This window comes from Arachis duranensis, chromosome 10 (assembly GCF_000817695.3).
Source record: "Arachis duranensis cultivar V14167 chromosome 10, aradu.V14167.gnm2.J7QH, whole genome shotgun sequence".
In the NCBI taxonomy this organism is placed as follows: Eukaryota; Viridiplantae; Streptophyta; class Magnoliopsida; order Fabales; family Fabaceae; genus Arachis; species Arachis duranensis.
Window position 1 is genome coordinate 101,320,858 of NC_029781.3, and position 24,095 is coordinate 101,344,952.

The following is a 24,095-nucleotide window of genomic DNA, read 5'->3' on the forward strand; positions in this document are numbered from 1 at the left end:
AAATTGTATTATATGATCTCATCTTTTTAATCTATAAATTGCATTCTTCGATAATCTTTTATAAATATTATTTTTATACTTAACATGGTGAAAGAAAGGTATATTTTTATATAAAGTATTTGTTGCAGATATAACTAAAACAATTTATTATCTTGGTGATTATTAGATGTGATAGATATTGGTGACCCAGACTTTTTTGTCGGCATTGCGACGCCATGATGTGGTATGAGGAGAGATCAGAGAAGTCCAAAACAGGATCCAATTTTGAGTTCTCAATATGTTGTATGCGAGGGAAGGTACAACTGCCGTTTTGAAGCACTTGATCGGACGCTCAGGAATCTTATGTCTACCGATCAACATAAGACACATTAACCATTTGGTGGTAAGATTGTTGTTCTAGGAGGTGATTTCAGACAGATACTTCTGGTGATTCCGAAAGGAAGTAGACACAATATATTAGCATCCGTTATATATTAACTCATCCCATCTGTGGTCATTTTGTAAGGTTTTGAAACTGCATACGAATATGAGGCTTCTAATGTCTTCTTCGGATCAAGACGAAGGTGAAATGAAGATATTTACTAATTGGATACTTGATGTTGGAAATGGAAATATTGGCTCTGTTGTTGGTGATGAATCAGAAGTTGAAATTTCAGATGATCTATTGATTACAACTACTGATGATCCTCTCTCTCATTTGGTAGACTTTGCATATCCAAATTTGTTGCAAAACATGTCAGATTATAGGTATTTTCAGAGTAGAGCAATTCTTGCACCCACACTTAAGAGTGTCGAGAAGGTAAACGATTTTGTCTTGACAATCTTTCCAGGGATGGAAAAGGAGTATTTGAGCTCTGACACAACATGTCAAACTGATGAGAATGAAGATATAAAACAAGAGTGGTTCACACCAGAGTTTCTAAATAACATCAAATGTTCGGGACTACTCAATCACAAGTTGACTTTGAAGCCAGAAGTGGCTATAATGCTACTGCGAAACATAGACCAGACTTCAGGTTTATGCAACGAAACAAGATTAATAGTTAACAAACTTGGCAGCAACGTAATTGGAGCGACGGTAGTGACCGGTAAAAATATTGGAGATAAAGTGTACATTCCAAGAAGAAACTTGATTCCTTCAGATTCAGGATTGCCATTTAAGTTCCAATGGAGACAATTTTCATTAACAGTATACTTTGCAATGACCATTAACATGAGTCAGGATCAATCATTATCACATGTATGGCTTTATTTGCCAAAATCAGTGTTCACCCATGGACAACTTTATGTTGCTTTGTCAAGAGTTAAGAGTCGCAGTGGTCTCAGGGTTTTAATTCTAAACGAAGACGGCAATCCAAAGTCATCAACAACAAATGTCGTGTTCAAAGAGGTTTTTAATAATATTTAGGTAAGAATAATATTATTTTCATTTTAATAGCATGTTATGATTTACACTTTTGTACAAATCTTTACTATAGATATAACTAATTTATCTATAACTCTTTTTTCAAATTTGAAATGAAATGTGTAACAAGGAACACAACATCCAATGATTTTGTAATGAAGTTAGTAAGATACTAGGTTGTCGATAAATTTTTATTAGCTTTTTGATATAAAATTTAGGGTAAAATTAATATGCTATTATTACAGTTATATATGTTCTTATTTTTTTATCTTCCTCCTTATGGTTCAAGAATATTATAAACTTTAAACTCTTCTATTCATATTTTACTTTGAATAAAAATAAAATAACATATTTAACACGTTTATTATATAACGATGATGATAGTGTTATACTAAATTTAAAAAATATATGATTATAAAATATTATTTTTAATTTAACTTATCAAGTTTAAATATAAGTCCGTGCATCGCACGGGTTTAACACTAGTTTAAATACAAAACCAAACACACTTGTATATGGTAGAGGATAAAAAAAAAGATACACGTGGCGAAATCTTTAAAAGCAAACCTTTCAGTTTTGGTGTTTTGGAAATTTGAAGTTTGAAAATTGGATTGAGAGTGACAGAAGAAAAGAGAAGCCATGGACTTGGGAGATGAAACCGACATCTCTCAACCCTACACCCAAGAGGACGGCGACCCCCACCTCGTCGGCTTCATCAACGCCAACATCGTCGGCCTCCGCTACTACTCCGGCACCGTCAACGGCCGCGAAATGGTCGCCCTCCTCCGCGAACCCCTCAACCCTCACGACCCCAACGCCATCAAAGTCCTCAACACCCGCTCCATCCAGGTCGGTCACATCGATCGCACCGTAGCCGCCGCGCTTTCCCCTCTCATCGACTCTGAACTCATCACCGTCGAGGCCATTGTCCCCAACCGCCGCTCCAAGACCAACAGCTTCCGCCTCCTCTGCCAAATCCACATCTTCGCCCCTCTCCCTTCGTTCCCCACTGTCATTGAGCTCATCTCCGAGAGAGGCCTACACCTCATAACCCAAAACGACGCCTCCTTTACGTTATCGGAGTCCGTTGCCGTTAAAGAAACCCGCGCTGATTCGAGGTTCAAGACTGTGGACGAGATTTTCAGGCTTGTTGATGAGAGCTTGACGGTCAAGGAGCGTGTGTCTCACGCGCTTGAGCCTCCCGAGAGCATTGTGAGGTCGAAGCTGATGGAGCACCAGAAGGAAGGGGTGTGGTGGCTACTCAACAGAGAGAAAAGCGAGGAGCTTCCACCGTTTTGGGAGGTGGGAGAAGGGGGCGAGTTTGTCAACGTGTTGACCAATTACAGCACGTGCGTTAAGCCAGAGCCTTTGAGGGGAGGGATCCTGGCCGATGCAATGGGGCTCGGGAAGACTCTCACTTTGCTCTCTCTTATTGCCCTTGACAAGGTTTCCGGTCAGAGGAAGGGAAAGAAGAGAAGAAAGATTGAGATTGGGGAGAGCAGTGCAACGCTTGTAGTGTGCCCTCCCTCTGTGTTTTCGACATGGATTTCGCAATTGGAAGAACACACTGTGCCTGGTTCACTCAGGACTTGCATGTATTATGGTGACAAGCGGGCTAAGAATGCTGAGGACCTCATGGATTATGATTTGGTGCTCACTACTTACTCTACACTCTCCGTGGAGGAGGATGACCCCAACTCGCCGGTGAAGAAAGTGGTGTGGAGGAGGATCATATTGGATGAGGCTCACACTATCAAGAATTCAAATGCCCGGCAGAGCAAGATGGTTATTAGTCTCAATGCCAAGAGGAGGTGGGCTGTCACCGGCACACCTATTCAGAATGGTTCCTTGGACTTGTTTTCCCTCATGGCTTTCCTGCATTTTGAGCCCTTCTCCATAAAGAGCTATTGGCGCAGCCTTGTGCAACGGCCTCTTAATCAGGGCCTTCAGAGCGGCCTCTCACGCCTCCAGGTATATTACAATAATAACTTGTTAGTTATCTTTATCATTGTCATCAAACCTTTTGTTGCATTGTGGTACATTGCATTCTATGCTGCATTGTGGTACCTTACAATAGTCATTAGCCTAAGCTAAATTCAGCACATTATTTGTTTATAACATGTATTTTAAGCCTGTTCCACACATTTCTTGTGTAGTTGTGTTGATTGTTCTTATGATAGTTTTGGGTTTTTGTTTCTTGTATAAGTGGTTTCAGTCTTTCTGATTGTTTTACCAACTTGTTTCGTTAGGTTTTGATGGCGGCAATTTCGTTAAGAAGAACAAAAGATAATGGATTGTTAGGGGTGCCACCAAAAACTATTGAGACTCAATATGTTGAACTTAATTCAGAAGAACGTGAATTGTATGATCGGATGAAAGAGGAAGCGATGCTTTTAATGAGGAGTTTTACCAATGGAACTAACAATTTTCCTGTTGTACTAAGTATGCTTTTGCGTCTTCGCCAAATCTGTACTGATTCAGCATTGTGCCCCAGTGATCTCGCAACGACATTCCGTTCAACTAATCTTGAAGGTATATACTCTCTTTCAATTTACTTAGTAGATTCCTATATTCAATTTATAATTCCATGTGACTGCTTCAACGTCGCTTACTTTATTACAGTAAATTTACATCCTTCTCATGAAATGGAAGTGTAAACCTGAGAACAGGATTTTCACAAAATTTTAACGCATGTTGCTGAACTTTTGATCCTTAAATTTAAAGAGACACCAAACTTACCACTTGAGGCTGAGTCATAATTCCTGAAAATTACTGGCACTCCTCTGGATTAGTGCAGTATTAGAATCAGAATGTTCAACATAATTTCTTTTTATCAAATTCCAGAGTTCTCAATGTTTTGAATCTTGGAATATGGATGATCGTTTTAATCTCCCTTAGAACATTTTAAAGAATATACACAGTTCTTTTCGGCTCCTGGTTTCACAAGATGAACGATGTCTTGGTATGTTGACTCAGATAGAAATATCTATTTTCTTTGATAACTGAAGAAGAGGTAAAAATGATATTTAGTATATTCTACTAACCATACTGTTTTTGAGCAGATGTTTCCAATAACCCAGAGTTGTTGCAAAAGTTAGTTGAGATGTTGCAAGAATGTGAAGATTACGAGTGCCCAATTTGCATTTCTCCTTCAGCGGACATCATTATCACCAGCTGTGCTCACATCTTCTGCCGACTCTGTATTCTGAAATCTCTACAATCCAGCAGATCCCGTTGTCCTCTTTGCCGTCAAGCTCTATCTGAATCTGACTTGTTCTCAGCCCCAATCGAGCCTTCTAAAGCTGATAGTACCTCTTCATCCTCATCATCGGATAAAAAGTTATCTTCCAAAACATCTGCTTTGATAAAATTTCTCAAAGAATCAAGAGAACAGAAGCCAACAGCAAAATCGGTAGTGTTTTCACAATTTCGCAAGTTGTTATTGTTATTGGAGGCGCCTTTGATGGAGGCTGGTTTCAAGACTTTGCGCATTGATGGCTCGATGACAGTTAAACAGAGGGCTAATGTTATTGATCAATTTCAAGACAATAAAGAAAACGGACCGACCGTTCTGCTTGCAAGCCTTAGGGCTTCAGGTGCAGGTATAAATCTCACAGCCGCCACCACGGTGTATTTCATGGAGCCATGGTGGAATCCGGCTGTTGAGGAACAGGCAATGGATCGCATCCATCGTATTGGACAGAAAGAGGCGGTGAAGATTGTTAGATTGGTTGTTCTGGACAGCATTGAGGAAAAGATACTGCTGTTGCAGGAGAAGAAGAGGGAATTAGCAAGAGAAACATTTAACAAGAGGGGAAGTGATTCTGGTGGCATGAACTATAAAGATCTAAGTTTCCTTATGTCCATAGAATGATGGTTCGATTAGGACTTTCCTTGCTTTGGGAAGGGAGGAAATTATTTTGTTTTGCTATTTTTGCTTCTCCTAACCTCTTACTTTGGCACCCTAGTTCCGATACTAATTAAACCAAAGCTATGTTTGGTGGTGACCTACTCTTTTTGGGGATAGAAAGTCTATTATACAGTTTGCTATGACCTCGCCACTCGTATGATATATTGATATGTGAGAATTGTGTTAGGAAAATAAACTTCAAAAAATAATTTTAGCTACTTTAAATATAAATAAGATTTTATAGACAAATAAATTAAATAAATATTACAATAAGTTTAACATGAATCGTGCTAGTCACCCTACCTTTAGGTGAAGTAGTTTTGACAGAAATCTTCTAGGATTATTCATATAGTAATTATAAGAAATGGAGCATTACAATTTGTTGTATATATGTTTGTGTTTCTAACTTAGTCGAACATCGAACCAAACTTTGAATCTTAAGCCTTTATATGGTGGAGTGTAGGGATGTCAACAGGGCAAAGGTGGCGGATGTCTCCCTGCTCCCGTCTCCATTCCCAAATTTGCTCTCTTCCGCTGCGTCTTGTGCTTTTGTGTGTAATCTACCAATCATAAGCAATTTTAACACTTGTCCAGAAAATTTGTTAAAGTGTTGGCATATTACTAAAGTTTTAATTTTCTTAAATAAATACATTAAAATTTAAATTTTATAAATTTCTTTAATATAAAATTATTAGAGTAGTATTTGTTAGAAATGAAAAAAACAAAAAAAAAATAGAGACACACATATTTATTATATAAAAATATTTAAAATATTTTATTAATAATAGTTTTATTATGTACTTTTAAGATACAAGATAGATAAATCTATTTTTAAAAACAAAGATTTCAGTTTTGGAAATTTTGAAGTTTGAATTTTAGATTGAGAGTGAGAGAGACAGAAGAGAAGCTATGGACTTGGGAGATGTAACCGACATCTCTCAACCCTACACCCAAGAAGACGGCGACTCCCACCTCCTCGGCTTCATCAACGCCAACAATGTTTGTGCTAAGTTTATTGTTTTGCAGTTGAACACACCGAAACCCATTAATCTCATGCTATGTATCGTGATCTTAACATTGAGTTTTGCTATTTTATGTTGTCATCAATCATGCAAAGCAACTACTAGTTTTCACCATGTCCCACCCCAAAAAAAAAAAAAACGAAAACAATAACAACAAACAACTAGTTGTGTTTTTGCCTTAGAAGTTTTGTTTAGATTTTAGAAATATTTTAGAAAATTAAAGTTTTAATTATATTCATAAATGATTTTTACCATCCTACTTCATGAATCATGATAATGGCTATTACTATACGGTTTAAATCTATTCTTGTCATTATAAAAATGTGATGCTTATTCACTATGGGCGGCTCACACATTCTCAAAATTAATTACATTAAAGAGATTTAAAAGTGTAAATATTTTACCTCTATAAATAGTGAAATATAATTGTATAGTGAAATATTTCACAATAATATATACACTTTTTCTCTCTCTCTTTATACACAGCAATAATACTCTTCATTTTCTTCTATTCATTGTTAATATTTCTCTTTCTCTCTTTTATGTTGCTACATATATTTTAAATATATGAATCATCTCTATTATATTGAGTAATTATAGTAGTGAATATAATATTAATACTAAAACTATCTATTTATGTTTCTTTATTTTATATCTATTTCTCTACCTTATTTATTTATTTATTTTACAACACGTTATCAGCACAAAGTTCTAACAAAATTTTAGGAAGACTACAGGTAACAAATTTTCATTATGTCGAAACTCTCTCATCTTGAATTCAATGTTCCTGATATATCTGGAAACAATTACAATAGATACTAGATGCTAAAATCTATCTTGATTCAATGGATCTTGAAGATACCATTAAGGCTGAAAATAATACATCCCAGAAGGATATAGCCAAAACCATAATTTTTCTTCGTCGTCACCTTGACGTATGATTGAAAAATGAATATCTCACATTAAAAGATCCCGCAGATCTATGGAAAGACCTTAACGCAACAATGAGTTACTTTTGAGAAATCATGAAGCGCGCCCAGCTGGTGCCGCCCCATTTTCTGAAGTAAATGCGGCAAATCATTACCCCAGAAGAGGTGAATGGCAAAGTTTTAGTAACGAGAAAAATTATGGAAAGAAAAAAAAAGTATGTTCACAAATGATCTCACCAGAAGTGGGATAAAGAAAGAAGCAATGGGCAAAGTAAATCAATTGAGGATAAATGCTTCCGTTGTGGTGGAAATGGCCATTAGTCACGTACCTGTCGTACCTCAAAGCACTTAGTTAATATTTATCAAGCATCCTTGAAAAAGGACGACAAAGGAAAGAAAACAAATTTTGTTTCAAATTATGAAAATTCCACCACTCATTATGATGCATCTAATTTTTTTGAGGATCTTGAAGAAAATATTGGCCATTTGATTAATGATGAAATAGTTTAATATGTGTGTTTGTTAAGTATGCATGTGAATAATTCTACTGTGCATGTACTTTTACTAATTTTATTATTATTATTATTTGCTTTTGAAGAAAAATGACAAGGACATATTGTGAAGATATTTGTCTTATGGATAGTGCAAGTTCGCACACTATTCTTAAAAGTAATATATATTTTATCCATCTTGTGCCAAAAGAAGAGTATTTTAATACTATTATTGGCTCGTGATAGAATGCTCCGGAAGAGCTATAATTTTGTTTCTGGAGGAACAAAATTTATAATAAATAATGCACTATTATATACCAAGTCTCTGAGGAACTTGTTGAGTTTCAAAGATATTCGCCGAAATGGATATCATATTGAAACAATGAATGAGGAAAATTATGAGTATTTATGTATCACAACTCATGATTTAAATAAAAAGGTTATATTAGAAAAGTTACCCTCACTTTCATCTGGATTGTATTATAGCAAGATTAGTGCAATTGAATCACATGCCATTATAAACCAGAAGTTTACTAGCCCAAATGAATTCATAACTTGGCACGACCAATCGGGTCATCCGGGAACAACCATGATGAGGAGGATTATTGAAAACTCCCATGGACATTCACTAAAGAACCAGAAGATTCTTAAAACTAGTGAATTTTGTTGTGCTGCATGTTCTTAGAGAAAGTTAATTTTAAGGCCATCGCCAGTAAAGATTGGATTTGAGTCCCTTGAATTCCTAGAAAGGATTCAAGGTGATATATGTGAACCTATTCATCCACCATGTGGATCTTTTAGATATTTTATGATCCTGATAGACGCATCTTCGAGATGGTTACATGTGTGCTTATTGTCTTCTCGCAACCTGGCGTTTGCGAGATTACTGGCTCAAATTATTCGATTAAAAGCACAATTTCTAGAAAATCCAATCAAAGCAATTCATTTTGATAATGCTGGTGAATTTACTTCCCAAGCATTTGATGCTTATTGTATGGCTAATAGAATAAGTGTTGAACATCCAGTAGCTTATGTTCACACACAAAATGGGTTAGTAGAATCACTTATTAAACGCCTCCAATTGATTGCTAGACCCTTACTTATGAGAACAAATCTCCCAACTTCGGTTTGGGGCATGCTATTTTACATGCCGCAGCACTTATTCGTTTGAGGCCAACGAGTTACCATCAGTTCTCTTCTATGCACTTATTCGAGTGTGCGATATATGTTCCCATTGCACCACCTAATCGCACCAAAATGGGACCCCAAAAAAATTGGAAATATATGTTGGATATGATTTTCCCTCTATAGTGAGGTATCTTGAGATACAAACTGGAGATGTATTTAAATCCCGGTTTGCGGATTGTCATTTTGATGAATCAAAATTTCCAACATTAGGGGGAGAGAATAAACTTCCTGAAAAGGAACTTAATTGGAATGCATCATCCTTGATGCATTTAGATCCTCGATCAGGGCAATGTGAACTAGAAGTTCAAAAGATTATACATTTGTAAAGAATAGCAAATGAATTACCTGATGCATTTTCCAATACAAAGAGGATAACCAAGTCGAACATACCAGCGAAAAATCCTTGGTTTTTACTAGCATGTCGTCGGCAGAACCCACATCAACCACTATGAAGTCGATGCTCAGAGGTTTGGATCTTACCCATTTTCCGAAAGTTGTATGTAGGGGTATGAATCCTAGTGACTTTATTGGTGTATCCCCCAGCCCATATAGAGTGTCAGGGTAAGCTCTTAACTCCTTCTCATCCAACCCCAGCTTATCGAATGCTAGTTTGAACAGGATGTCGGCTGAGCTTCCCTGATCCACCAGGATTCTATGAAGATCGGCATTAGCAAGGATCATGGTTATCACAACTACATCATCATGTCCAGGGATGATACCTAGCCTATCTTCTTTAGTAAAAGAGATGGTTGGGAGGTCGGGGGCTTTACCCACGACTTGGTAGACTTCCTTCAAGTGTCTCTTGCGATATGACTTTGTGAGGCCGCCTCCATCGAATCCTCCCGAGATCATATGTATATGTCTTTCCAGAGTCTGTGGTGGTGGGTCTCTTCGGTCCTCGTCATCTTGCTTTCTCTTGCCATGATGGTCCGACCTTTCCATGAGATATCTGTCCAGCTGACCTTCTCTGGCCAGCTTTTCTATCACATTTTTGAGGTCGTAACAATTATTTTTTGAGTGGCCATATAGCTTATGGTACTCATAGTAGTCGCCACGGCTCCCCTCCTTTATTTTTTATGGGCCCAGGGGGAGGTAGTCTTTCAATATGACAAATTTTCCTATAGACATCAACTAGGGAAACTCGCAGAGGAGTATAGGAGTGATATCTCCTAGGCCTCTCAAGGCCGACCTCTTCTTTCTTTTTGGGCTCTCTTTCTTTCTCTTTTGATGAGTGGGAGTGCCCAGATCGCCAACTTGACTCTCGAAGTCTGGCATTTTTTTCCATGTTGATGTACTTCTTAGCTCTTTCCTGCACATCATTCAGGGAGGTCGGGTGCCTTTCCGAGATGGACTGGGAGAAGGGGCATTCTCGGAGTCCATTTACTAGGCCCATAATTACTGCCTCCGTAGACAGGTCTTGAATCTCTAAACACGCTTTATTGAACCTTTCCATGTAGTCCCTCAAAGGTTCTCCGACCTCCTGTTTTACCTCCAGGAGGCTCTGTGCGTGTTTTACTTTATCATTCTGGATGGAAAATTGCATCAGGAACTTTCGCGAGAGGTCATCAAAGCTGGTGACCGACCTCGAGGGAAGGCTATCGAACCACTTCATTGCTGCTTTCGTTATGGTCGTCGGAAAGGCCTTGCAGCGAGTAGCATCAGAAGCGTCGGCCAAATACATCCGACTTTTAAAATTGCTTAAGTGATGCTTCGGGTTGGTGGTCCCGTCGTAGAGGTCCATATTAGGGCTTTTGAAGTTCCTCGGAACCTTTGCCCTCTTTATGTCCTCACTGAAAGGGTCTTCTCCTGCCAAGGGCGAGTCCTCTCTGTCGCTGCGAGAGTTCCGACTTTGAAGAGCGGATTCTAACCTTAGGAGCTTTTCTTCAAGCTCCTTTTGTCGCCCAATCTCATTCCTGAGATTTCTCTCTGCCTCTCACTGATGCTCCAGCTCTTGCTCCAACTGTTCCAGGCGCCCTTGGTGGCCGTGGAACAGTCCATGAAATCAGCTGCATGGGGTTGTCCCTCCTTTCCTGATTCGCGCCCTTCAGGGGAGTTTACTTTCGGGTCTTTTACCCCTGAAGTCACTACAAGAAAAAACAATATTTGTAACAAAAAAATTTGTTACAAAAAATCGAAATTTTGAAACAAAAGGATTTTGTAACAAAAAAAAAGGGCAGTTACTGTATGTCCCGTTACAAAAAGTTTTTGTAACAAAAAACGAAACTGTTACAATTCAAAGTGATATTTTGTAACAAATTTTTCTGATACAAAAAACCAAAAATCATTACAAAAGTGGTAACAAATTTTGATCTTCAAGGTATTTTTGGTGACAATCCATTTTTTCTATCATAAAATTTTGTTACAAAATGTAACTTGATTTTGTAACATTTTTTTTAGTTACAAAAGTAAAATAATTATTTTGTAACATTTTTTTAATTAACTAATATATTAACTATTTTATTAAGCAAGTCTACATTTATATAATATGTAAAAACATACACAATTCAAACATACATCATTTAGCTAAAATTGTTTTAAAACAAAATAACATTAGTAAGTACATTGATTAGTTCTACAAGTTATATGTCTTGCACAAGTTCAACCAAAAGTTAAAAGTTCTAACATAGATTAGTGTCTCTATGAATCAAAATATTATTGAGCCCTCAAAGTAGCATGTGGTCACCATTTCAGCACTCCTATAAATAAAAAAATCCGAAACAAAAAGTTAGGTGCATAGTCAAAAGAAATATCTTGAGGCAATCAGAAATCATGTAGCAAACAAGGGTATATTTTGACACAGAAATTCGTCAAATAGAACTTGTTTGCTCAAACAACACAATGCATTTTAATTGAGCAACTAAATAGGACAACAACCAAATAGTGAATAACAAAACCCGAAGCTTCTAGTTTCCAACAACCAAAACAGTGAAACACTTAGCCGGATAATCAATCAATTGAGCTTAGCAAAAGTTGAAAACCAAAAGTAATTAAATACCAACTCAATCAATTAATTGAATCAAAGATGAATATTGAAAACAGATTAAGATAAATTCTGGCAGCATTTTAGCAGTAAATTTTTCTATTTCACAATTTCAATCAATCAATTCAAATTCCATATGAATTCTTTGACAGTTAAAAACACAAAAAATCATAATGAATTCATAGGAAGGAAGTAAATAAGCCAATTCCAGCAAGAAAACATGAGGAAACAATTAAAACCAATCCAACCAGCAAGAAGCAGAGCAGCACTCAACAGAACAGCAATCAATAGTCCATCATACAGCACCCAAAATAGTAAAATGAACAAAGGTAACGGATTCAGGCAGCATTCTATTCATTGAAGTCAATAAGCATTACACTTGCAAGCAGCAGGGGCACAGCAGTTTATCCATTAATTCAATAGAAAATCAATCAAGCCAAACTAAACGATTTCAGCAACAGATTTATCAATAAAACTAATCTCAGTTCAGCAACCATCATCTATTCCAACACAAACAACAATAACTCAGCAGCATTTCCTTTCTCATTGAATTTAACAATCATTCAACAAGCAAGCAATGAGGGGGAAAAATCAGCAGCAACCAACAGCAAGTATAGAGCAGCAATAACAACTTAATGTGAGAAATTATTCAATAATAAATGCACACACAATGCAATCACTATAAACACAAGTAACTATTCGAATGGTATTTATGTCATTTCCAACAACATATTACACCAATTGAAACTATGATAACATTAAATGAATTCAAGGACTGAAACCATAAACAATTAACTTTAAAATTGATTCGATCTATGTTTAGTCTTCCATACATAGATGATGCATGTATGTTAACAAGGAACAAAACTAACTATTGATGAATATAAGAAGAGGAATATACCTCTATTTTAGAATACCGAAAACTCTGGCCAATTTGCTTGACCAAGGAAGCATCATCTTCAGCTCCTGCAGATAGGTGGGCAAATACAATCAGTTCAATTAAGTTTCAGGCTTCAAGCCAAACCCCAAACCATTACTCATTATCATTTATAAGAAAAAATATCATTGGCATTCAATAATTAAAAGAATCACCATGACTAAGCAATGAACAATTAAAATCAGTAAGTATTGGTGGTATTAATGCGCACACAACAACAGTACTCAACATTGGATCAATTAAAAATAAAGTTTACATTATCAGGATTCAGGACCCTGTGTTGCATTATCAGAAAAACATAAGAAAACTAAAAAAACTGTCCATTTTAAAACAGATTGTATTTGCAATGAAGAAGTCTGGGCAAATTTATTTAGAATAATGAAATTGGCAAACAAGTCCAACCTTAAATTTCCTCATCTTTAAGAGGCGCATCCTTGTCAAACTCAAATCGCTTCCAGCCCTTGCCTTTTTCTGAGTCTTGAGCAGCTGCATTAAAAAATATCCTCCGAAATCAAGTTAGTACAACATGTATAAACCAGCACACTTGCACACTGTGCGATTTTTTGAATAAAATCTTTTTTCTGTTGATCGTTGGAGACATGGCAAACAAGGGCCAAAACTTCAATTCCTTTAGCCCTAAGTTTCTCTGCAGCCTCGTCAATATTTTGCTGTAGAAACAAGGAAGTTGAGTAATGAATATAATTAATTGGAGGCAAAGAGGAAGAGAAAGGGAAAAGGACCTGCTTGCGAGAAGAGATGACGACGGAACAGAGGTTGCGACGGTGAATGGCGGATCTGATGCGTGAGAAGGCATCGCGAGCTCCCTCTCTTTCTCTCTTCGTGGATCTATCTCCCGGCGGTGGATCGGCGGCTCTGTAGTAACGATGTGGCTGGATGCGACGGCGGCCTCCCTCCAGCGGTGGCGATGGGGCGCGAACGGCGATGGCAGCGAGGCTGGTTCCACAGTGCTGCAACTTAGGGACGGCGAGGTGGTAATAGCTCGCGAGGATGACGTCGACAGGGCTCCTTGTGACGGTCACGGTCTTCCTTCCCTCGGCAGCGTCAACGGCGACGGTGGGTTCAGTGCCGCCGGCGCAGCTCCCCCTCTCTTCCTCTCCTTTTTTCCCTTTCTTTTCCCCCTTTCTCCTCTTCGCTCCCTATGTTTCTTTCTTTCTTTTTTTTTCGTCTGTTTTCAGAAGTTGAGTATTGGGTTTTTGGGAAGGGATGGCGGTGGTGAATGGTAGTAAGACGGTGGGGTGAAATGGTTAGGGTTTGTGTATAGAATTAGGGATTTTGGGTTTAATTTGAGTAAAATATTTTTAATAAAATTGGAGCATAAAGTAAAGAGAGGCGGTGAGGATAGTAGAATTAGGGTTAAGGACGATTTAGTCATTTTACTAAAATTAGGGGTAGTAGAGTAATTAAAAATCAATTTTAATTCAACGAAATTATCTTTAAAAAAAATATTATTTAATCATAAATTTACAAATTAATTTTAATAAAATATTCTAATTAAAGTATTAGAGATAATATAATTAATTTTCTTTGTTTATAAAAATTAAAGTATTAAATTCCAAAATCTAAATTATTTAAACCAAATCATATAAAGTCTTTATTATTTTATATTTGAAAAACTAACATAATCTCTAAACTTTAAAATATTATTTGTGATATAAAAATACTTATTGATTCTCAATAAATTACTCTAATTAAAAATACATGATAATAAAATTAATTTTTTTATCTTTAATTAATCAGAATTTATTTTAATTATCTTTAATAGAATAATTTTAGGGATTAAAATACTTAATGATAAATAAATCTAAATTAGCTTTTAATAAGATCTTCTAAAATTTTTAAGTCTTACACACTACATAAAAAAATTTTATTTTTGAAATAAAATAAAATTATTTTAAAAAAATATATACACAATTTTTTTACTCTTAAAATGTTTAACATTTTGAAAAAAAAAATTGTTATAAAATATACTTATATTTTGGGACAAATAATTCACTTATTACAAACAATATTGAATTTTGTGACAAATTAATTTTTTGTTACAAAACAACTGGAGTTTTTGAAACAAAAAGTTGTTTTGTTACAAAAAATTAGAATTTTTGAAACAAAAAAATATTTTGTTACAAAATATTTTAAATTTTTGCAACTTATTTTTTTTTGTTACAAAATATTATAATATCTTGTAACAAAACACCATATCGTTACAAAAACTAACATAATTTGTAATAGAATAAAACATGTTGTTACAAAATATTATCATGTTTTGTAACAACTTGTACATTATCCTTTTGTAACAATCACTAATTATTATTACAAAATACTATTTTTTTGTAACAATTTTAAATTTGATACAAATTTTTTGCTACAAATGTTCTATTTTCTTGTAGTAAGTGCTTTCTCTATGCTGGTTAGTCGCTCCTTGATGAGTGACTATATCCCTGTTGTCGTTTCCAACGTCCTGATTCTCTTGCTCGGAATCGGATGCTGTGTTGCCATCTTCGTGCAAGTCGTCCTCCATCACTGATTGATCTCTCGTATCCTCGGCAACGACGCTAATGTTATGATGGGTAATCGGAACTTAATGGACTGGACTTGTGAGGTTGGCCCGATCGTCTGATGGAGGAGGTTTCCGACTTGGTTCGCGCCAAGGAGCCGCCGTTCGACTTGTACATATTGATGGGATGGGGGGATGGTATCTGCAAAGACACTCTGATGTCTAAGTTATCAAAGGGTTTGTCGCAGGTATAAGTATATTGGTACTTAGAGATACCTGAGGGGTGTCAGTGTATTTATAGTGGTGAACCAATAACCACTGTTGGAGTAGTTCCACCTTTTAAGGTGGATAACCGTCCATTTATCTTAGGAAAGTTGAGATATGGCTTCTAGAAGTGGGTTAAGAGATTTTGAAGACAGTTGCTTATTTGAATAAGGGTTATCTGCCAGCTTTCCTTCAAGCTCGACTTCTTGGGAGTGAAGCGTATGTAAAATCTGACTTTTTCGAAGAAGGTCGGTTGTCAGTGAAGGCCAATCTTTAAATTGGGTCTTTTTAACTTGTTTAAATCTGGACTCTAATATTAGGTCAGGGTATGAACAAAAAGTATTTAATAATACATAACGAAGTAAACAAGTAGTTTCAACCAAATTCTTATTAATTAGATGACTTAAAAAAATTAAGATTTTGCATTGTTCCTACTCGTACTTTTTTCTTCTTCCTAGCTCCTTCGAGTCTTCTTCCCTCCTGCTTCTCTTTATTCCGTTGTTCCCCTTTTTTCTTTTAATTCCTCTTCCTTGTTATGTATTTTTATCCTTTTCTTTTTGTCGTGTTTGATATAATTTGTGTTGTTTAATTTATATATTCGTTCTCACAATATATATGTATTCGTAAGTTTTAGAGTAAATGGTTTTTTCGGTTCCTAATCATTTGTCTGATGGACTTCTCATTTTCTAACAAATCTAAAAATTTAAATCGGTCCCTATATATTTTAATATATATACGTTTCAGTTCCTATCTACTTTGAGTAAATGTCTTTTCAATCTTTGATAATGTCCTTTCCGATCCTTAATCAGGACTAGAACGTACATATATCAAAGTAGATAGGGACCGATTTAAATTTTTAGATTTATTAGGGGGTGAAAAGTCCATCAAACAAATAATTAGGAACCAAAAAGATATTTACTCTAAATTTTAAAAAAGTTATGTATTTTTCATAGAATTTGATTTTACGTAAAATAAATTAAGATTAAATAACTAATTTTTTAAAAGGTTGGTGAAACAATTAAAAACATTTATTCATTTAATATAATCTCTTAGTATGTGTAAAATTTTGAATTAAATTCTATTACAGTATGTTATAAGGTATATTAATAAAGGAAAGGTAAAGTAACAAGTCGTTTTACTTACCTCAAAGTTGACCTGAACTGAGAAGTCATGGCAGACCAAGATTGACTCATAAGTTGTTTTTTTCCTTGTAATTTTCCACAGCCTGTCACAGGACTAATTAATCATGTTGTCATAGAATGAGACAAAGATCCAGAGAAATTTCAAGTAGGAAGAAATCTCAATAGACCACGTATGCACGGTATGGTGTAACATACATTATTGGAAGACCAATAATTAACAATGAGAAATGAAGGAAGTTAATACTTTTTAATATTAGTTAATATTTTAAATTAATATTTTATTTTCATGATGTGAATGTAAATTAATCGAATTATTTATTTTTCAATTTATTACAAATGTTTTTATTATTATTTTGACTCATATTTTTCTAAAAGTGAATTCTACTCTAATAGCTCTGAATAAATTAAAATAAAATACGAGAATTTTTTATTCCCTAACAACTAAAGTATTTTTTCATTCTTTCATATATTAGGAGATTTCACTTGAAAAAAAAAATATATTCCAAATTAATAGATTCAGATCATAACCATAATTATAAATTTTAATGTATGAAATCTTGTAGCATTTTTTAATGAAATTTTACATTGATTAGTATTATACAAAAGAAGTCTATTATTATAAAAACTAATATAATTAGATTTATTCCTCATAAATAAATTTATTGAAATTTACGATCTCATTATTTTTCCTATAAAATAAAAAGAGCTATTTCATAAAATATACTTTTAAGAAATTGCTCTATAAATTTTATATCTATCTATACGAAAAAAAAATCTTATAACGAGAGAATTTTTATTTGTACAAATAGTATTTTAAATTTGGAACGATATGTAAAAATTAACGACACTTGTTTATTTTTGAGTTGTTCTGTCAAATTAGTCGTTCAAAATTTTTTATCTCTACCCAAACCTGATTAAAAATAAAATCACTTTTTATAGATTTGTTAAGAATAATTCTAATCTAATTCATAGCTTTATTAGAAGTAGAAGACATTACGATACTTAAAAATCAAAATATTAATTAAATATTAATAAAAAATAAAAAATTTTATTTTTCATATACATATCTAAAAGTTCATTGTCTTTTCTCAATCAAGAGGTTAATTATGAGTTAGAGTTTTATTTTAGAGATGAAAAAAAATACATTTCGTGGTCGACAGCCCAACACTTTATTATTAAGTAAATAATTTAGAAAGAAGATTAGTTATTACGTTTTAAGTACAGTGAAAAAGTTTATACTTCTTGTTAGAAAATTATTTATCAGAAGCATCTTGTGAAATACTTTTTGGCGATAGTAAATTATTTTGTTTTTAATTTAAATAAATTATAATTATTAATTAACTAATATACCGAGGAAGAGAAAAGAAATGGCAGTTAGGTAATTTGATGAGGAGATACTGATGTGTTGGCTCTTTTAATATGATTTTTATTGCAAGAAATCACAAAATGGATAAGATTAACACCCTAAAAATATAAAAGAAAAGAAAAAAAAAGGTTGCTATAATCCTATATATATAGGCTTATTGGCGGTATTCCCATGCAGAGACTTCTATAATGTGGACCATATATACATCACAAAAACACGTCGTTGGGTTTAGCGTGTACGTTGGAAAATGACTGATTGATAATGCGATTTTGACATCTCTAAAGATGTCTATATACTTTGCCAAATCCATATATTTAAATATATACAATAATGTATTAAAAAAATGGAGTAGTATTTATACAAGAAAAATAGCTTCATTCATGTGTACTACTAGATAACTAGACAGAAACGCGAAGGAACATGTGGAGGACTAGTTTGAACTTTGCTTTGGTAATTTTTCAAGTTCATGCAGTTGCGCTTCAAGCTCTGGATCAATCAGGTTTAATAATATAATTGACATCAAAATCTACATACATATATATACATTTTCAATTCAATATATGTTAAGTAATATGTTGTGTGATTTTTAGGGTTCATCAGCATAGATTGCGGAGCCTTGCCCAACTCTACTGATTGGAAAGACATACAATATATTTCAGATGCCGGTATCATTAGCAGTGGTGTAGCTAAATCAGTGAGTTCTGACTCCATACGTTACTTAAAACATAAACAACTGTGGACTCTGAGAAGCTTCCCGGAAGGAAGAAGAAACTGTTACAAGATAAACAACATCACAATAGGCTCCAAATATCTGATCCGCCTTGAGTTTGCTTACGGAAACTACGACGGGATTAAAACTTTTCCAGAGTTTGACGTGTATCTTGGAGTTAACAAGTGGGATACAGTTGGAGCATCCAACCTTAGCCCCGGCGGGTACAAGACCGATGAGATTATACATATAGCTTCACAGGAATACATAAATATCTGTTTGGTGAATACAGGCCATGGCACACCATTTATATCAACCATAGATTTGAGGCCTTTGAAAAATGATACCTATTCCATCACTCCTCCATCTGCTGTTGAATCACTGGTTAACTACTACCGTGACGATTTCGGTTATTCATTCAGGGACGACTACATCAGGTGAATTATCAAGCATCTTCCATCTGGTTAATTAAATTAAAGTGAAGAGTCAGGTGTAGTAGTTGTTTTAATATGAAATTCATAATTAAAAAGAAGAGTGGTAGGAGTCAGCAGAATTTGTGATGTTTAGCCATCAGTTAGTCATCATCAATATTTTTAATGGTGTGAGATGATATTTAATAATGTAGGATTAATCATTTTTTTTAGCCATCAGTTAGTCATCATCAATATTTTTAATGGTGTGAGATGATATTTAATAATGTAGAATTAATCATTTTTTTTACGGTTAAATACTCGTCAGATTTCAACAACAAAAGTAGTGGCCTCTTAGACTTTCTCAATTAAAAATAGTTAAATAATTTGATATATTTGACTAAATTGTTAGGTATGGAGATGACCCCTTTGATCGTCAATGGAGAACCTTCATGCAACCTGATTGGGTAAAATTGTTTGATTCAAGTATTATAACTGCTGGTGCCTTTAGCAAAAATGATTACCAGTTGCCAGCACGTGTCATGAATACCGCGATCACACCGGCAAATGCAAGTGATCCATTAGTGATAAAGTGGAGGCCAAAAATTCCAATAAGTGATGTATACTATATATACATGCATTTTATGGAGGTTGAGGCTGAGTCGAACAACAACGAAATAAGGGAATTTAACATCTTTGTGGGCGGTAAGCTATTCTCTGAAAAACCCGTGCAGCCGCCCTACCTCTCCACAAAAACAATCAGAGCCGTAGTCCCGAACTTGGTTGATATTTCACTCGAAAAAACGCCGCGTTCAACCCTGCCTCCCATCATCAACGCCATTGAAGTTTACGAATTAATTCAATTCCACCAATTGGACACATTCCAAGCAGATGGTATGTTGTATTTATATCCTAGTTTATTCAAATACAGTATTGGCTTCATGTTTGGATATCTCAAAAACTTTTTCATATGTTAATTTATTGTTTTTTATGTTAAAAAAATTAAAGATTTTTTTTAGAAAAGATGAGAATGGCAATTTTTTTAAAAGATATTTTTCATTATTTTTATTTTAAAATAAAACAATAATAATAAATAATAAATGCTACTACTAGTTGATGCCATCACAAGGATCCAGTCCGTCTATGGTTTGGCAATAAGAGAAGAGTGGCAAGGGGATCCATGCGGTCCCGCAGGCTACATGTGGGAGTGGGACGGTCTCAATTGTACTCGTCGTCTAAATGAATCCCCCAGGATTACTGCTTTGTAATGAGTGGTTATGCAGGAATTTATCTTCCAGTGAATTAAGAGGAATTATAGATCCTTCCTTTTCAGATCTCACTATGTTGGAAAAGTTGTGAGTTCATCTCCATTTCATCTCATACTCTACTCGTCATAAAAGAAAACACATTGTCAAAATAACACACTGATAGAAGAAACTTGATTTCATTTAAATCATTTTCAGATATTTTTAGTTGTATTATGTGTTGTGGTCATGTCATTTGTTGTTTTTCCAGGGATTTATCAAACAACAACTTAAATGGCCAAGTTCCAGATTTTCTCTCTCAATTACACAACTTAAAGATATTGTAAGTTATTTCATTATTCGAGCTCATCTAATAAATGACCAAAACAAAAAAGAAAAAAAAAATCTTATAGCAGTGTCACTATTTTGGCAGGAATTTGGCGGGCAATAACCTCAGTGGTTCAGTACCATCAATACTAGTTGAGAAATCTAACAAAGGTTTTTTGTTACTCAAGTATGGCTCTTGTTGAAACTTCTTTCTATACTCTATTCATTATATACATATATTTTAATGTACATCTTATAAGTAAAGTGTCCTTTTTTGTATTAAAAATAAACGATCATAAAAATTGAGAAAAGAAAAATCTATCACGGGTAATTGATCTAAATATATTATACTTTTGACATGTGCAGTAGGAAAAGCATAACAGATGTTGGTATCTTTTTAAACATATCATTTACATCATATTATGGATCAAACACCTCATAAAAAAATGGAGAAAATCTTAAGTATCATTCCTTTTATTAAAATTTGGTCGGCATTTAATTAGCAAAAAAAAAAAATGAGTAATTTTATACCATTGGATATAATCTCACACTATTTAAAATACTAATAATAGTTAATTGATGGCTACAAATCACAAAAACTACTGCCCTAGCATTCCTAAAAAGAGGTCAAACTAAAAAAAAATATCTTTTTGTGGTCAAAATAAACTAAATTTCATCTCTATATACCTAAACTTAACTCTGGAACTCTTAAGAATTATACCGGGTAAAATAACCTGGGCTTATCAGATGTTGATATAAAAATTAAGTAAAGAGTTAACTAACATAATAATGTTTCTATAATAGTGTTGATCAAAATCCATATCTACTATGTGAATCTGGAGGATGCAAAGAAAAGAAGAAAAAGAAAACAATGCCATTATCAATAGCCGTAGCTATTGGGATTTCAGTAGCTCTAGTGGCTGTAGCCGCCGCAGCTCTAGTCTGGACCCTGAAAAAGAAAAAAACCAAAGGTGATAGATATCAATTTGACTGATTAACTGCAAAATTCAAATACGTGCATGTTGATTACCCAAGACTATTTGTGCATAATCTTAATTGACATTGGTGGCAGTAGAAATGACTCCAAAGGAGATCAAGCAAGAGGATGATGTATCACTCCAGTTCAAGAATAAAATTTATTCATACTCTGATATCCTTAAAATCACCAACAACTTCAGAAAAATTCTTGGGAAAGGTGGGTTTGGAACAGTTTATATGGGACATGTTGATGATGCTCCAGTTGCAGTGAAAATGCTTTCTCAATCCTCAGTTCAAGGTTATCAGCAATTCCAAGCAGAGGTAACTAAAATAATCATTATATATATATCACAACAATGATAAACCCTGATGATTCTGCATTTGGTTATATTAATTATTCCGTGCAGGTTAAGGTTCTAATGAGAGTTCATCATAGAAATTTGACCTCCCTAGTTGGATATTGTAATGAAGGAAGCAATAAGGCTCTCATATACGAATATATGGCTAATGGAAATCTACGTCAACATCTCTCATCAGTAGGCACCAAATTCCTGAGCTGGAAAGACAGGCTCTGTATAGCCGTAGATGCAGCCCAAGGTTGGAAACTAATCCTCAAACTATACTAGATTCTTTTTCCGCCTTTTAATACATTTTCAATGAATTTAACTGGTATCAGGGTTGGAATATTTACACAATGGTTGCAAGCCACCTATAATCCATAGAGACGTAAAAGCTACAAACATTTTGTTGACTGAAAACTTGCACGCTAAATTATCTGATTTCGGTTTGTCAAAAAGTATCCCAACGGATGGGAGCAGTCATGTTTCAACTGTTGTTGCCGGCACCGCTGGCTACTTGGACCCCAAGTAAGCATTCCAATTATTTTCGAGTAATACTAGGAGCCAACACTTTTAGTGTAGAAAACAAAAAAGTTAGTTAGTGTTGGTCTAAAACTAAGACAAAAATAAGAAAAAATTAGTTTTGACTTAAAATTTCTCATAATTTTACAAGAAAATAATATTAATCACAAAGTTTGGTGGAAATGCATTGAACTATTTACATTTGTACCTCTTTTTTCAAAAAATTTTGCAGTTACTACCAATCAAGCAGATTAACAGAGAAGAGTGATGTTTATAGTTTTGGAATTGTTCTTTTGGAGTTAATCACAAGTCAAGCAGCAATAAGAATGGCAGAAGATGATGATGATGATAATGATGGGAAAACTCATCACTTAAGTCATTGGGTTAGTTCGAAGGTGGAGAGAGGGGATATCCATGGCATTGTTGACTCGAGGTTAGGAGAAGACTTTGACTGTAGCTCTGCCTGGAAAATTGTGGAAACAGCACTGACTTGTGTGTCTCAAAACTCTAATGAAAGGCCAATCATGAGTGAGGTGTTGATTGAACTCAAGAACGCTTTGGCCATGGAATTAAGTCGAACAAACTATGGTGGTGGTATCAACAATAATAATGGAGATTCATCGGTTGAACTGGTCTTTGTGAATGCAAATGAATCCACTCCTCTGGCCAGGTAAATTAAGACACACAATTACAAGTGGAAACTGATGTATCAGCAACAATAAGTTTTCTATTTTGGTTTTTGGGTTCACAAAAGGAGCCCCAAGGTCCAGAAATAGGAAACTTAAAAACTAACAATAAGTTAATTAGAGTATGTGTCTTGGACTCTTGGGAGTGGTGTGATTGAAGTTTCTCAGGTCGCAGATGAGGCTTTATCTCGTGGTAATCTATATGTTTCTTAAAATTTGATAATATTTATTAAATATAATTTTAGATCATTAAAATATTAATAATAACTAACGGATGAAATCTGTTAGTCTTCTATCATTTTTTTTAAACAATTCAGATACATATAGTAGATGCACTCATGCACATAAATAGGTTTGTTTGTTTAACAACTTGGTGCTTCAATATTTTTGATAGGGTAATGCTAGAGAGACAAAAAAAAATAGTCAGAACTTATTTAAATGTTAAATAAGATAAGTTATAGTTATTTTTGGTTGATTTTTTTTAGTTACTAAATATTTTCGTAAAATAATATTAATGGTACACTAAACAAGGAAAAATATTATTCTTTTTCGAACTGTTATCAAATTTTCACAAAACAGACCGCTCCCCGTTAGAAAACATTACGCCCTCTTTTGGATCAAGAGAAAATAAGAAAAAAAAAAGTTTATTTTAACTTGGTTTGGTTTAGCATAAACAGTAGAAGAGAAGAAAAACATTTTTGATAGCGCCACCCGTAAAATGTTTTCTCTTCAGTA

The 24,095-nt window shown here is 34.5% G+C and overlaps 3 protein-coding genes and 1 pseudogene across 3 annotated transcripts; 3 read left to right on the plus strand and 1 right to left on the minus strand.

Moving 5' to 3' along the window:
* Positions 1–526: 526 nt before the first annotated feature.
* LOC107471411 (uncharacterized) lies at positions 527–1,484 on the plus strand. Its single transcript, XM_016090872.1, has 2 exons — positions 527–1,327; positions 1,479–1,484. Exons 1-2 carry the CDS (start codon positions 527–529, stop codon positions 1,482–1,484), a joined length of 807 nt encoding a protein of 268 aa, XP_015946358.1.
* Positions 1,485–2,008: 524 nt separating this feature from the next.
* LOC107471513 (putative SWI/SNF-related matrix-associated actin-dependent regulator of chromatin subfamily A member 3-like 1) lies at positions 2,009–5,477 on the plus strand. The gene is made up of 3 exons (XM_016091001.3): positions 2,009–3,376; positions 3,655–3,937; positions 4,468–5,477. The coding sequence occupies exons 1-3, from the start codon at positions 2,045–2,047 to the stop codon at positions 5,277–5,279; spliced, it is 2,427 nt and encodes an 808-aa protein (XP_015946487.1). The 5' UTR covers positions 2,009–2,044; the 3' UTR covers positions 5,280–5,477.
* A 4,507-nt stretch (positions 5,478–9,984) lies between these two features.
* Positions 9,985–10,686, minus strand: LOC107471410 (uncharacterized). The gene has a single exon (XM_016090871.1). The coding sequence runs from the start codon at positions 10,684–10,686 to the stop codon at positions 9,985–9,987; it is 702 nt and encodes a 233-aa protein (XP_015946357.1).
* Positions 10,687–18,518: 7,832 nt separating this feature from the next.
* LOC107471529 (putative leucine-rich repeat receptor-like protein kinase At2g19210) lies at positions 18,519–23,548 on the plus strand (annotated as a pseudogene).
* Positions 23,549–24,095: the final 547 nt, after the last annotated feature.

Bases quoted from the DNA above. Each gene is read 5' to 3' on its own strand.
- LOC107471410 (XM_016090871.1), bottom strand. From the start codon at position 10,686: ATGGACCTCTACGACGGGACCACCAACCCGAAGCATCACTTAAGCAAT.
- LOC107471513 (XM_016091001.3), top strand. From the start codon at position 2,045: ATGGACTTGGGAGATGAAACCGACATCTCTCAACCCTACACCCAAGAG. The intron at 3,377-3,654 runs GTATATTACAAT...TTGTTTCGTTAG, and splicing joins GCGGCCTCTCACGCCTCCAG to GTTTTGATGGCGGCAATTTC. The intron at 3,938-4,467 runs GTATATACTCTC...GTTTTTGAGCAG, and splicing joins CCGTTCAACTAATCTTGAAG to ATGTTTCCAATAACCCAGAG.
- LOC107471411 (XM_016090872.1), top strand. From the start codon at position 527: ATGAGGCTTCTAATGTCTTCTTCGGATCAAGACGAAGGTGAAATGAAG.